General features: G+C 43.0%; 1 protein-coding gene across 1 annotated transcript in view; it reads left to right on the forward strand.

Moving 5' to 3' along the window:
* Positions 1–14,306, forward strand: part of DNAH14 (dynein axonemal heavy chain 14) — a 182,140-nt gene that overhangs the window by 41,268 nt on the left and 126,566 nt on the right. Inside the window, exons 8-10 of the mRNA XM_053913105.1 lie at positions 775–906; positions 5,464–5,714; positions 10,307–10,433. Of these exons, the coding sequence (XP_053769080.1) occupies positions 775–906; positions 5,464–5,714; positions 10,307–10,433 (510 nt within the window). The remainder of the gene's footprint in view (positions 1–774; positions 907–5,463; positions 5,715–10,306; positions 10,434–14,306) is intronic.

Here is a 14,306-nt window from a genome sequence, read left to right on the forward strand (position 1 = left end):
TGGAATAGTTCTTTCAATAAAGTTGAGTATATAGAAATACAAATTTTAAGTGTTTAATGAACACTTAGAACAGCATTCCGGCAGCTTAACTTACCCGCTGTGTGAGGGAGATGCTGAGAAGTACAGCTGAGTCACCTGGACCTAGAAAGAGAAGCGACAGTAGGGCTGGCACGAGTTACAGATTTGACAGCTCAAAATTAATTGCGTTGACTCTACATATGTAATAAAGTTGATGTTGTAAATCAAGAGCTTGTTTTTTTTCAACATCAATGTTATTGTGTTTATCACCCATTGTCTTTTACCCTTCATCTTTTTTACCCTTTAAAACATTAAAATTCAGAATAATTTTTACCTTATTTGTATTACTTAATTTTAACCTCTTTATTGTACATTTAGTGTACAGATTTTTAAGTTTTACAAGTAATTGGGACTTCAAGGCAAAGCAATTCCCGGGATTGTCGCTTCCCCTGGCTTCATGAATATTTCAAAAAAATACATTGGCTCTTGAGTTTTTTTGCTTTGGCTTAATTTTCATTACAGTTAAAACACTGTATTTTTCTGTCTTTTATCAAGATTTAGTTATATTTAATAATGGGTACTTGAATATGAAAAATATGTAAGGAATATAGTGTAATACAAAGAATAACATACAAATGGAAGTATAAAACATGCTCCTCTGTACGACGTGAAAAGATGGCCGAAATGTTTTATCTCTCTCTTTTTTGTAAATGGGTCTTGATTTTGCACCACCCGACACTCACTGTCATTTCTTAGCTGGACGGGTCTCGAACGTACTCTCTGGATGAGTTCTGTGAAGAGCAGTTACAGCAAGCGACCCACGCGTTGGAACAACTTCAGGATATCAGGGATAAAACTATTTCAGAAATGAAAAGGACAATTTTAAAGGTAATTCTTTAATTGCATCCTCTCGATGTATCAGCTTTTATGTAGTGATTAAAGCAATTGCTCTAAATCACACCCCTAGAAGAAGTGTTGGAAGTGGGCGGATAGAGGGACAGAGGTGGTTAATCAGCCAAGTGATGAGTACTTTCCATCTACAAGGTACAGTACAGGGAACTTTCCTAAACGCCATGTGGAATGCAAATACATGTGCGTATAAGTGTTTTTGTATAAATCATTAGGTGTATATACTTTCCAGATGCTTCAAGTGTAATTTGAGCTGACCTGTGACTTGTTACAAAGCTCTGTCCCTAAGACAGAAACTCGTTCAGGAGAAACAAGTGGATGAGATAAAACTTCCCTAAGGATTTCATAAAAAGGACTCAGTAATACAATGAACGATGTCCTCAAAACACTCGTACCCGCTACGCTATGACTCATTACAGGATCATTTTATACAGCTTCCCCGTGTAGGGAATAGCAGCGCACAGAACGTAGTTCTCAGTGCACCTTGGTAAGGGACGATGCATGTCACCTCCGTACAGCCTTGCCGCCTCTCTCTGCTGCTTTGGCGCATCCAGAAGGATATTCGAGGCTCTCTGGAGAAATAAATGGACTGGGTCTCCCTCAAGTAATTTTCACATATTGTTCTCTGAATCGAACTTCTGATAGACACTGGGTAGCAGTGACTGCCCGGACCAGTGACAGGAAGACAAAGTGCAGCTATTTTATGTCCATGAAATAAAGCCTCTTCTTCCTTAACGTATTCCTCAGTCATCCTGACATCCCTGAGCGCGGTTGTACGTAGACACACTCTGGGATGACAATTGGGCCGTGGATAGCAGGAGTCAGCGAGGTATTAACAAAAGAACTCAGGCCCCTGAGATGTAGTAAAACATTACTCAGGGTCACCCTACCTTCTCCCGTCCGACATCACCAGGATCAGGTCATCAATTTTGTTAAGGGATTTCCATTTAAATCAACTCGGGTAAGAACTCATGAGACCTACTGCCAGTCCTGTTGTTGAAATCGGTTGGCTGTCTTTTGGTTTTGTTTGTGGTTTCCTTTGCTGTGCAAATCATTGTGCTTTGCTATAGTCCCATGTGTCCATTGTTTTACTTTTGTCGTTTGCCTTGCTTGGGAAGACATACCCCCCAAAGTATTGCTCAGAGCGATGTCACAGAGTTGACGGCATTTTCTTCGGCGGCTTCTGTGGTTCCAGGTCTTACACTTCAGGTGTTCATCCATTTTGCATTTATTCTCGTATATGGTGGAACAAAATGATCTAGTTTGGGTTTTTTTATTGTTGTTCAAGTACAGTTGTCTCCATTATCCTCCCACTACTCCCCCACAGAAAGTGATCTAGTTTAATTTTTCTTTGCATGTATCTGACCAGTTTTTGCGACACTGTTTATTGAAGAGGCTGTCTTTCCCTGTTGTATATTCCGGTCTCCTTTGTCACAGATGAAATGACCATGTAGGCATGGGTTTATTTCTGGGCTCTCTATTCCGTTCCATTGATTATGTGTCTGTTTTTATGCCAGTACCAGGTTGTTTTTGTACAAGGTTATTGCTATAGCCTCGTAGTATAGTTTGATACCAGGTAACCGCACGATGCCTCCAACTTTGTTCTTCTTCCTCAAGATTTCCTCGGCTATTTGGGGTCTTTCGTGGTTTGCAGCCATGTTCTTTAGATAAGCTTTCTGCCCCCTTCTTTCCCTATTCTCCTTCTGGAAACCCAGTAATTCACAAATTGATACTTCTGTTGGTTTCCCATAGATTACATAGGCCCTTCTCACTCCTTTTTCTCCTCTGATTGGATAATTTCTTTCATTTAGAACAATTTTCAATGACAGTTGACATTCAATGTGACACTAGTTTCAGGTGTACAGCCTGGTGGTTAGCCATTTATGTAACTTAAAAAGCGATCCCTGACAGGTCTCCTTTGTAGCTCTCTGAGCATCTTGAGTACAATTATTTTGAATTCCTTGTTGGATGATTTCGGGATACCCATTTCTCTGGGGCTAATGGCTGGAGGTCTACTACATGCCTTCTGTGGACTTACGAATCCCTGGTTTTCCTGATCCCTGTAGCCTCGCACAGGTATTTGTGCATTTAAAGAAGCCGTCATCTCTTTATGGGCCGACTTCGACAAGGGAAGATTTGCACCTGTGGGTGGGACATGCTGGAGTGTCTTGTGACCCTGGGTCTGTGGTGCAAGGTGCCAAATGCAGGGCCCTGTGGAGGCAGCAGGTCCTATGAGGGGTGCGATGTCTCTTGGCTGAGGCTTCTGAGGACTAGAAGCTGTGTGGTCATTGGACAGTTCTACAGTGGGTCCCCAGGGGCTGCAAGGGCTGTTGGGATGCCCAGCAGCAGCCCCAGGTCCGGTCGCTAGGGACCAAGGCAGGCGGCAGGGGTGGCCGCAACTGGTGCTGTGCATGCAGTTGGCTGTTTGGGCATCTGCAGGTGGCCATGCAGCAGCAGGGCCTCATACACACCGTGGTGAGGACCCGGGCAGGAAGCAGGGACCAGGCCCGCTGCAGGCGCACTGGACGCTGCTGGGACCCGGTGTCGGTGTGCAGCGCTGTGGCTGATAGTCTCACCACAGGCTCGTGGCATGGAGGCTGGAGTCACCTCCACTGCTATCTTGGATGAAGTTTTCAAAATGAAGTGTCTGGTGACTCCGTGGCCAAACTCTAGGCTGGTGGTTCTCCAACAGGCTGCCCGCTAGAATCACCTGGGTGGCTTTTCATGAATAATGGGTGTCTGGGACCCTCTAGACCCATGAAATGAGAATGTCTGCCGTGAGAGCCCAGCAGCGCTATCAACATTCCGTTCTGAAGTGACTCTGCAGTACAGCTGGGTTGGAAAGTGCTCCTCCCGGCTACTTTTGGGACGGCCTAGCTCCGGAAGAATGCAGCACAGGTGTGGTGGGATGGGACGGGACGGAGAGCTGAAATCAGTGACGTAAACCTGGAGAACTGAGACAGCCCGCCCCAACTCACACCCTGTGGTGGCAGAGGGTAGGTTAGCCTGCCCAGTGGCAGAAATCCCATCAGCTTCGCCAGTGTTTAATAAAAAGACCAGGCTTATCACTGTATAATTTTTGTACTGAAACGGGTCCATATTAAGCGCTTTAACACCGTTTTACTGCCAGGGCTAAAAAGCTTTGTTTTGAATATGCGTTATGCACATAGTCTTCAAATCACTCCTGGAAAAGTGGAACCTTTGCAATAAAAACACAATCCCTTAAAAAGTAGTATTCCCTTTGTTAGGCCCGGGGTGGCTGTGCCCGGGACGAGTATAAAAATTAGGTGCTCTGTCTTTCTGTAGCCCAGCTTCTTCAAGCAGCTGTGGATTCCGTAAAGAACTTCCTCACCTTGCTAAGCCGTTCCTCCAGTTAGCTGCCAGTACTGGGAAAAATCACCAAGTTGTTAAGCAACTGACCTAATTAATTTGAAAAAGAAAATGCAAATGAATAAGATGAAATACGAAGAAAAGCGACATAGAAAACTAGTGCAATCATGTTTTTAAAGTTAGAACACGCATTGAAAGGATGGCTGCTTACTAAGTATCTAGGTACTGACTGGAGCAGAAATGAAAAAGCATGACTAACCAATAAGAGTACAAAAATTGGAAATATTTTTAGAATTTTAAAGGTCCATCAGGAATCAAATGGTTGTGTATCTAAAAGGAATCCTTTTGAGTAGCTTCCAGATTATTTTTAGGATCATAGTTTAGAAGTGCTTGGTGGTCCTGATACTGATATCACCCTATATTTTTGATCAAAACATGCCCTTCACTTCTGACCTGCTAAGTCAGTTGTCTCGAGAGGTAATTATACTTCCATATAAAAATCTAACATCAAATTTGATAAACTTAAATTTTTTCCTACTTCTGTATTATGTAACATATACGTGTTAAAATAAATTCTAGCCCTGGCTGGTGTGGCACAGCTGGTTGGAGAATCATTCTATAAACAGGAAGGTCGCAGGTTCAATTCCTGGTCGGGGCACCTGCCCAGGTTGTGCTCCGTCAAAGTGCGTGCAGGAGACAATCAATCGATGTTTCTCTCTCTCATCAGTGTTTCCCTTCCTCCCTCTCTCACTCCTTTCCCCTCTCTCTAAGATCAGTAAGCATGCCTCGGGTGAGGATAAAAAATAAAATAAAATATAATTGCTATAGCCTAGCACGAAGGAGGCAGCCTTGGACTGCGTTTTAGGAATCCTCATACTTAGACTTTACTCTCCCCCATTGGTAGCTCTCGGTGTGTGTGAGGAGGGTCCCTCTGTGTAGGAACACACAGATATTTATGAGTATGTACTTCCCCTTTCAGTGTCCCAAATTAACCTGCTTTACAAGTGAGACGCCAAACTGCATAGGCTTCAGAACACAAGCTGTTTTTTTTTGGTCTCATGTTCAAGTACAGTGTAAGCATAAGGTAAGGTTTTAGTGGAAATTGTTATGTTTAGTTCCAATATGTTATTCAGACTAATAAAAATACTATGGATTAGACACCATGCTGTGTTAACAATTGTCTCTCAATTGTTGATTGAATTGTAGGTGGCAGAAAAGGAAGAAATCAGAGAATGTTTTGAGTTGGAGTTCTCTGAGGACAACACAACACATTTCAAACAGTCCAAATGCCGACGTTTTTTCCAAACCGTTTTGCGGTTCCTGACGCTGGTCGACTGCCTGTTCCAGGAGCTCATCCGCCAGCTGATGAACACCGCGGTCACGCTGCTCTTGGAGTTCTTTAGTAATTCCGCCAGAGTGCCATTTTCCGTGGAAAAGCGGAATGAAAATCTCATCAAGTAAATCACACTTTTGATTTATAAGGAATTTGTAATCGTAGGGTTGTGAATACTGATGGCCACTTATGGAGGAGCTATCCAATTGTCGAAGCTAAGATTTGAAAGTTCTCCTTATAGCAAATTGTATACACTCAATTTTTACAATTATCTGAACATACTATCTGGTAATATTTTACTTCATACTGTCCATAAAACTTAAGAAAATTTCCCAAAATTTTTTCCAAGTTCTGCATATGTCAGGTTGCCATGTAAAATACCTGGTATCCAGTACAATATGAAGTTCAGATAAACAATTTTTTAGTATAAGTATGTCCCAAATATTACCTATACTAAAAATTATTTGTTTGAAATTCCAATTTAACTCGGTGTTCTGTACTTTTCTAAATATGGCAATTCTATATACAGATACACTGTATCTTTAAAGTTCAGAGCTTAGTTCTTAAAGATACAAGAGTGATTCTAGAAGGAGCCTTAAAGTTCAGTTGAATTTGAGTCAATTGTAAGATCTGTTGAATACAAAATATTTTCACCTTCTATTTAAACACCGTTTTGTTTTTTTTTTAATTTCTTATTTTCCACAACTGTATCTATCTACTGTAATTTGTGAAACATGGACTATGAATTGAAATTGTGGAATACTTAAAATCATGCCCAAACTATCAAAATTAACAACATCATTTCAGCCAAATCAAAGTTTTAGTATCATAACTAAAGCGTAGTTAAAATATATCAATTCATAAAATTCTGAAGAATCTTAAAGTGAGTGTATCGTTCTCTAATTTACTACTGAATCCCCAGAGCTTAAATCAGTCACCCAAGGGCTCGTCTCTGACTCGAGTCAGTGCCAGGACTTCGCCTCGACCTGTGTGAAAACAGAACTGTCTACTGATAACACAGCATAATTGTAGTTCTTCTAAACTGGGTGTGTGTGTGTGTGTGTGTGTGTGTAGGAAAGGGTTTCCATTCTGAGCATCATTATTTAAAAAGCTATTATAATACATTCAGTAGATTATAGAAAATTTGTAGAACAAAAGTCCTATCACTTAAATACAATGTCTTACTGTTCTGGCGTAGTTTCTTCTGGACTTCTCCTATGTGTTCTTCCCTCGCTACAATCCTCGTGTACTGCTCTATAGCCCCTGCGAAAACCCAGCACGTCCTGCGTGCGCTTGGGCATGTTACAGGAGGAATGCATGGGTCCAGGTTCAAGTGTGTCTTCATGTGGCATCAGCCCACCTTAGTTACAAGTCCTGTTTTTATCTCTGATGAGTTCTGTGACTTAAGTTACTATTAATCTAGCAGAGGTTAAGTAAGTTCTTTAAACCTCAGCTTCCTCATCTGTAACCTGGAGATGATGAGAGGACTTGTCACAATGTGGTTTGAGAGTGAACGCGAAGCAAATGTCTGGTAAGTAGCAGCCGTCGGCATTGAACCTGTGTCCACTGACCTGCCGACAGCGCTGACTCGCGTTTCCTTCCTGACCGGTGACGTGGAGCGTGCTGCCGCCATGTGCTCACTGGCTGGCTGTGTGTCTTCTCCGGGGGACTGTCTGTTCAAATCCTGTGTCCGTTTTTAAACTGTGTTACTTGTCTTTTTATTGTTGAGTTGTAAAAAGAATTTTAAACATTTTGGATACTATACACTTTTATTACTAAATAATGGATTATTTTCAAAAATATTGTTCCATTCTACGGGTCTTTTCATTTCCTTGATAGTATTCTTTGGGGCATAAAAGTAATTTTGAAGAATCCACTTTATTTATTTAATGATAGTGCTTAGGCATCAATTCTAAGAACTCATTGCCTAATCCAAGGTCATGAAGATTTACACCTGTGTTATCTTTTAATATTTTACAGTTTTAGCACTTGCATTTAGATCTTTGATACGTTTTATGTTAACTTTCGTGTATAGTATCAGACAGGGTTCTAAGTTCATTCTTTTGCACGTCAGTACTCAGTTGTCCCGTCACTATCTGTTGGGAGAAAACATAGGCAGTGAGCTCCTTGCTACGGGACTCGGTAATGATTTTGTGGATCTGACTCCAAAAGCAAAGGCGACAAAAGCGAAAGCAAACACGGTCTACATCAGACTAGAAAGTTCTGCACAACTGAGGAGGCCGTCAGCCAAATGAATAGGCAGCCTGCTAATGGGGGGAAATACTTGCCAAGCATAGGTTCAATAAGGAGTTAAAATCCAAAATATGTTAAGAACTCACACAACTCAACAGCAACTGAAATCCAATTAAAAATGGGCGGAGGATCTGACTAGACATTCCAGTTAATACAAGTGGCTAACAGGTACATGAAAAGATGCTCCACGTCACCGATCACCAGAGAAATGCAAACAAACCCAAACGAGACGTCACCGCTCACCTGTCAGAATGGCGTTCACCGAAACGACAAGAGATGACACAGGTTGGCGAGACGTGGAGCAGAGGGAACCCGCGTGGGCTGCTGGTGGGAGTGGAAATAGGTGCAGCCCCTGTGGAGAACAGTGTGGCAGTTCCTCAGCAAGTTAAAAATAGAGCCACCACGTGGCCCAGCAGTTCCACCTCTGAGTACTCACGTGAAAAAATGAAAACACTGATTTGAAAAGGTCATACGCACCTCCACGTTCATTGCAGCAGCGTTTACAATAGCTAAGATTTGGAAACCCCTGAAATGTCTGCTGACGGATGACCGGATAAAGAGGGGTTTGCTATACATTCATGTGTGTTTATGTGTATACACATACATACGGAATACTACTCACCTATGAAAAGAATGAAATCTTGCCATTTGCAACAACACGGGTAGACCTGTTAGAGGATGCCGAATAGCATTTCACTTACCTGTGGAATCTAAAAAAAAAAAACCAAATGAATAAACATAACAAAACTCATAGATGCAGAGAACAAACTGCGGATTGCATGCTGGGCAGTGGGTTGGGAGGTGGGCGAAATGGGTGACGGGGGTTGAGAGACCCTTCCAGTTAGAAACCAAGTTTGGGGATGTGCAGTACAGCGTGGTGACTCGGTAACACTGTAGTGCGTGTTTGAAGGCTGCTAGTGAGAGGGTGAGTCTTGGGAGTTCTTCTCAAAGGAAGAAATGGCGTAATTCTGTAGGGTGATAAACGGTAACGAGACTTGTCGTGTCGATCATCTCACAGTGCTACAAATACTGAATGCAGTCCACCCGCAACTAATATGTCAGCTGCACCTCAGTTACAAAGAAAAGAAAAAAAAAGGATTCCGTGCTGTTCTCTTGTTGCCAGAAACTCCTAACAGCCTTAGTTTCAACCTTACTTTTTCACCTTATATTCCCATAAGGATCTTATCTTATTGTGACTTGATTTTTGCTTTTAACCCAACCTGAGAGTTTTTGTCTTTTGCTAGGGAAATTGAGCCTATTCACATTTGGTAATGACTGGTATGGATTAATCTTGTTTCTCCCATTTTCTTTTTACGCCTGTTACTGATTTTACTTTGTTTTTGTTTATTCTTCTTCCCCTTTTCCAGTTTTCCTATTTTTGCAGTTATCAGTCACATGTCTCTTAATTCCCAGTACCATTCTCCACCTTATAATTTAGAGTTCTTTATGCTTTTCGGTGTGTTTATGAATTCTCCATCTTCCTAATAATTATGATTAAAATTATTTCTCCCTATTACTATATACTTGTACATAGTTAGTTTTCTATAAATGTTTCCTGTCTCTATTTTCCTCAGTTAAAGCTTGTGGAATGTTTTTACTTCCCCATTCTGCTTCAGTGAGACAAAAATTTTTCATGGCAGCAAAACATGAATACCTTGAATTTACCATTTTTAAATACATGATTCAGTGTCATTAAGCACATTTGGTGTTGTGCAACCATCAGCGTGTCCATTTCTGGAACTTTCTCACTGTCGTGAGCTGGAACTCTGTTCCCATGAACAGTGACTCCTGCTTTCACGCGCACAGCCCCCAACGAGCCCCGTAACCTCTACTGTACAGTCTGTGTCGGTGAACTGGCCTATTCTAAGTAACTCCTGTAAGTGGAATCGTACAGTGTTCGTCTTATTTCCCGTAACAATGTTTTCAAGGTTCATCCATGTCGTGGCGTGTGTCAGAATTTCTTTTTTAAGGCTGAATAATACTCCATTGTATAGATAGACCGCATTTTGTTGATTCATTCATCTATTGGTGGGCAGTTGGGTTGTTTTAACCGTTCGGCTAGTTGAATAATGGTGCTGTGAACATTGACGTGCAAACATCTGTCCGAGTCCCTGTTTTCACGTCTTCAGTTCACGTACCGAGAGGCGGGATCCCACACTTAACTTTTTGAGGAACTCCCCTCCTGTTTTCCCCAGAAGCAGCTGCACCGTTTTAGTTCCCACCAGCAATGCACCGGGTTTCTGTTACTTTCCTTTAAAAAAAAAATATCCATCCTACTCTGTGAAGTGCTGTCTCATTGTGGTCCTGGTTTGTCTTTCCCCAGCGAGGAGAGATGCTAAGCATCTTTTTGCATTACTTATTGGCCATATTTCTTTGGAGGAATGTCTAGTTATTTATGTTTTATGGATGTTAACGAGATATAAGAGTTTAAAAACTTTTTTTTCTTTCCATTTCTTATTCCAGAATATACGAGGACATCTCTCCTTTTACTGGAAATATACTAAGGGGTTCTGAAGAACTTGTTAATGACTCAACCCTAAGTGTTACCTCTTTTGGAAAGACAGAAGTAAAAACAGACGTTGATGTTGAGGTAAAATGGTCTTTGAAAAATATAAACATAGATTTTAGTGAATAAATGAACAATAAGTAAATAAGTAAAAGGAGTAAGTTTTGAAATTAAAATGTGATTTATGATTAATACAATTTCTTGCCCCAAACACACACACCCCCCCCCTTTCCCAGGGCAGGAAGCTGCACTTGTACTTCTCCCATTCGGTTCCCCATGGTCCGAGCACTGTTGTGCACTTACTGTCTGTCGGGCACTGAAGTACAGCCTGGGCAGTTCCACTGAAAACACCAGCAAATTACGTTGTGAATGGTGGCAGACCGAGGCCAGACGTCACATGGAGGGGCAGAAGACCCAGACTAGCACAGTGGCGGAGGAGCAGAGCCAGGCGGGAGGACCCGCTCTCCCTGACTTTAGGAGTTGTTATGGAGCTGCAGTAATGAGGATGGTGTTGCATTAGTGACAGAACAGACGAAAAGATCGACGGCATGGGATGAAAGCCCGGAAGCAGGACCCCATGAATACAGCCAGCTGGTTTTTGACAAAGAAACAAAGGCAGTACAGTGGAGCAAAACGTCTGTCTGTTGTACCTTTAAATAATTCTCCTGCTGGATACTTAGTTTGGTATACGTATTATAAGACAGCTAAATTAATTTTCCCCAAATGCACTAACATGGTTTATTGAATAATCTATCCTTCCAATTAATTAAGATGTATCTTTACCATGTGCTAAATTTTTATGTATTCTTATACCTGTCCTTTTACTGTAATTTTATTATTTTTGAAGAGACCAGATCAGAGAGCTGAGTTGATCCTCCTTAGTTTGTGGAATACTATTTCCATCAGCTCATTCAAGGCCTCTTGTTTTGTTTTAGTTTAGTTTTTTCCTTTTCCATATACTTAACCATCTTCCTCCCTCAATGAGAACTCAATATACACTATACTCAGTGTATATTTCTTCGATCTACTTTCCCTAAGTTCACAATGACATTTTTAAAACAATTCATTATTGGTTATTGGTGTATTCACGTGGACATTTGCATAAATGCCAGTGTGCCGCCATTCTGTTGGTGCATTTTTCACTCCACATCTTGTTGTTAAGCTTCATCTCATATGGGGCAGGGTGTAGAGCTAGGTCTCATGGTGACGGACCACCGAATATCCCTCGCATGCAGGACTTGTGGCCCCAGGGTCTGGGAGTACTGTCTGCAGGTAGCCTGTCACTGTCAGCTCTCTCGGAGATTGTGACAGGCGCTCCACCTCGTCCAAGGCCGAGCCCCCTTGTGGGGTAGCCCCCATGCACTGAATAATCCTGCAGGGTGTAATGGCGTGGTATGGCAGCCCTGCTCGGGGCAACTCTGAAGGGCTGTTCCAGCCCTAGAGCTCCCAGAGCGTGGCCAAGGCTGCCGCCTGGCCTGTAGCACAGCTCAGCTTCCCCTCCACCCACTCTGCCTCCGTGAGGCCCCTTCCTCAGGTGTTGACCCCGAGGACATTCCTTAGTAAACACCCTGCCTGCCTCAGGGTCTGCCGCCTGGGAACCCAATCTATGACATTGTATACACACACACACACATAGTTTATTGTTCGTGATTGTTGCACGGATTTCCATACATCAGCTTTTATATGTCTGGTCTGCAAACACTCAGGTTACTCCCAAGGCTGCACCACCACTAGCGAGGCAGCAATCAGCAGCCTCTGAGCAGGTTACTTGCTGGACTTGGTGAAAACTTGTCCGTGTTATTCATGAGCGGAGATCACTGGGCCATAGGGTGGAGACAGTGTATTTTCAACGCTGCCACCTCGCCCCCCACCAAGAGCTGCATCCCCATTGCCAGTGCGTTTCTCCCCAGCTCTCTGACTCGTATCATCTCTCCATATTTGATGACCATTTAATCTTTGCTGGTCTGATGTGTAGGGTCTCACTTTTTACTTCCACATTTCTTGAATAGTGAGGCTTAACATCTATGTTAACTATTTAATTTTCCTTCTTTGAGTTGCTTATTGATGTCTTTTGAACATTTTTTTTCTGTTGGGTTTCTTATTTTTAGGACTCTCTTATATATTCTAGATATGAAGTATTTGTTCATTTTAGACTGTAAATATTACCTCTCAATTTTGCCCGCATCTGTTAACTTTACCTGTAGATCTCTGTCACATAAATTCTTAATGTTGACTTTTTAAAACTCACACTGACTCTGGTTTTCCAGTTTGCTTGTGATTCGATTTGACGTGTGCAACCGTGTGGGCCTCTCTGACTCCTGTCTGTCCCTGATACCATTTCTGCCCACAGCCCAGGTTTCCGCATCTTGCTCGTGCTTTGCTCCCAGTACCTGAGCTTGGTTCGCTCCTGTTTTTTGCCTGTGCTGACCTCATGTTTGACGTGGCCTACCTTTTGGAGCTCATTCTAATGCCCAGTCCAAGATACGACAGTTACTTTGTTTTAGGAGATGCTGAGTCAGAGGTACTTGTGAGCAACCGGGTAAAAGTATTTATTAGGACGTCGGAAATATGGATCTAACTCACTCTCTTGAGAGATCAGGGCTGAAGTCCTTCCCTAACTTCCCACAGAATGCTCTAGAACTTCTTGTTTCATTCAGAGTTTACCACTCAGAGGAATCAAACTATTTATGAGTCATTCTTGTTGGCACAAAAAGCGTAACACCCAAAAAGTGACTCTGTTACAAAAAGATTTTCAAGCCCCAGTCCATGTTGTCACTCGGGCTTGGAGTCACAGGCCCACGACTCCCTTCCAGCCTTGCCCCATGCCAGCGGTACTGCCTCTGACACATTAACATCAGCTTCCTGAACCTCAGGGTCTTTTCATGTGCAGCAGGAGTACTAATTCCTGTCCGGGCTACTCTGAGGATGAGGTGAGGGTGACTTGTTTGCCGCAGTGCCCAGGACACATCAAACAGTGACCACTGTATCGACAGCGAGTGGACTGTAAGTTCTGTGTCAGAAATAAGTACGCCAAGATGTGTCTGTATGTCAAACTATGCGATACACGCTTCAAGAATGCTTCTGTGCAAAACAGTTATGTACTGCAACACCGGAAGGTAAATAGGGCTTGAGGGTCGGTCATTCCAGAGTGAGGGCTTATTTTCCAGAGTAAGCTGTGCAACACGTTATATACTTGTTTGGAATTGTCTGTATGGACTTTCTTCTTGTGATGAAACATAGCCTAAATGGACCGTTTTAACCGTTTTCTGTGTATAATTCAGCGGCATTAGTCCACGCACAGTGTTGTGCAGCCATCACCACCACCCACTTCCAGAACTTTCTCCTCCCAAACGGAAACTCTGCCCCCTTCTGTGTAGAACTTGTAGGGCTCACACATCACTTTCGGCACCTGCCCAGGCTCTTTCCCCGGCTGCTCACTAGTGTGCCGACGGCGTTTACTTGGACCGTTAGGGCCTTTATTTGCTGCTGGCTGGAACTGAAGGCCGGGCTCCAGCCAGGCCGGGGGTTCCATGACTGCAGGGAGATACACATCCCAGGCGCCTCCGGCACCGAGGACTGTTGGTGGGACGTGAAGGGTCAGGACAGGGCACGCTCGTGCCCAGCCAGGGCCCCAGGGCACTTAAGTTGTCCATTCTGTTTTTATTCCTGCTATTTTCCAGTCGGGACGCCTGTGCCCGAATGTGTGTGTGACAGCGAAGAGCTAGGGCCTGTGGCATTGCATTTGAAATATATTCCCGACTAGCACGGCCCTAAACCTGAGTAATCACCAGTTCAGCTTTTAAATGATTGGGCTTCCTGGGCTCAGTCCTTGGGATAGGGCCTGAGAATTTGTATTTTTAGTAAGCTCTAGGGTGATTAATATGTGGCCATTCTGTCATCCATTTACAGGTTTTTTTTGCGAGGGGGGGGGGAGGAATACTAGAGTATATCATTTAT

Source organism: Desmodus rotundus, chromosome 10, assembly GCF_022682495.2.
Source record: "Desmodus rotundus isolate HL8 chromosome 10, HLdesRot8A.1, whole genome shotgun sequence".
NCBI classification, from domain to species: domain Eukaryota; kingdom Metazoa; phylum Chordata; class Mammalia; order Chiroptera; family Phyllostomidae; genus Desmodus; species Desmodus rotundus.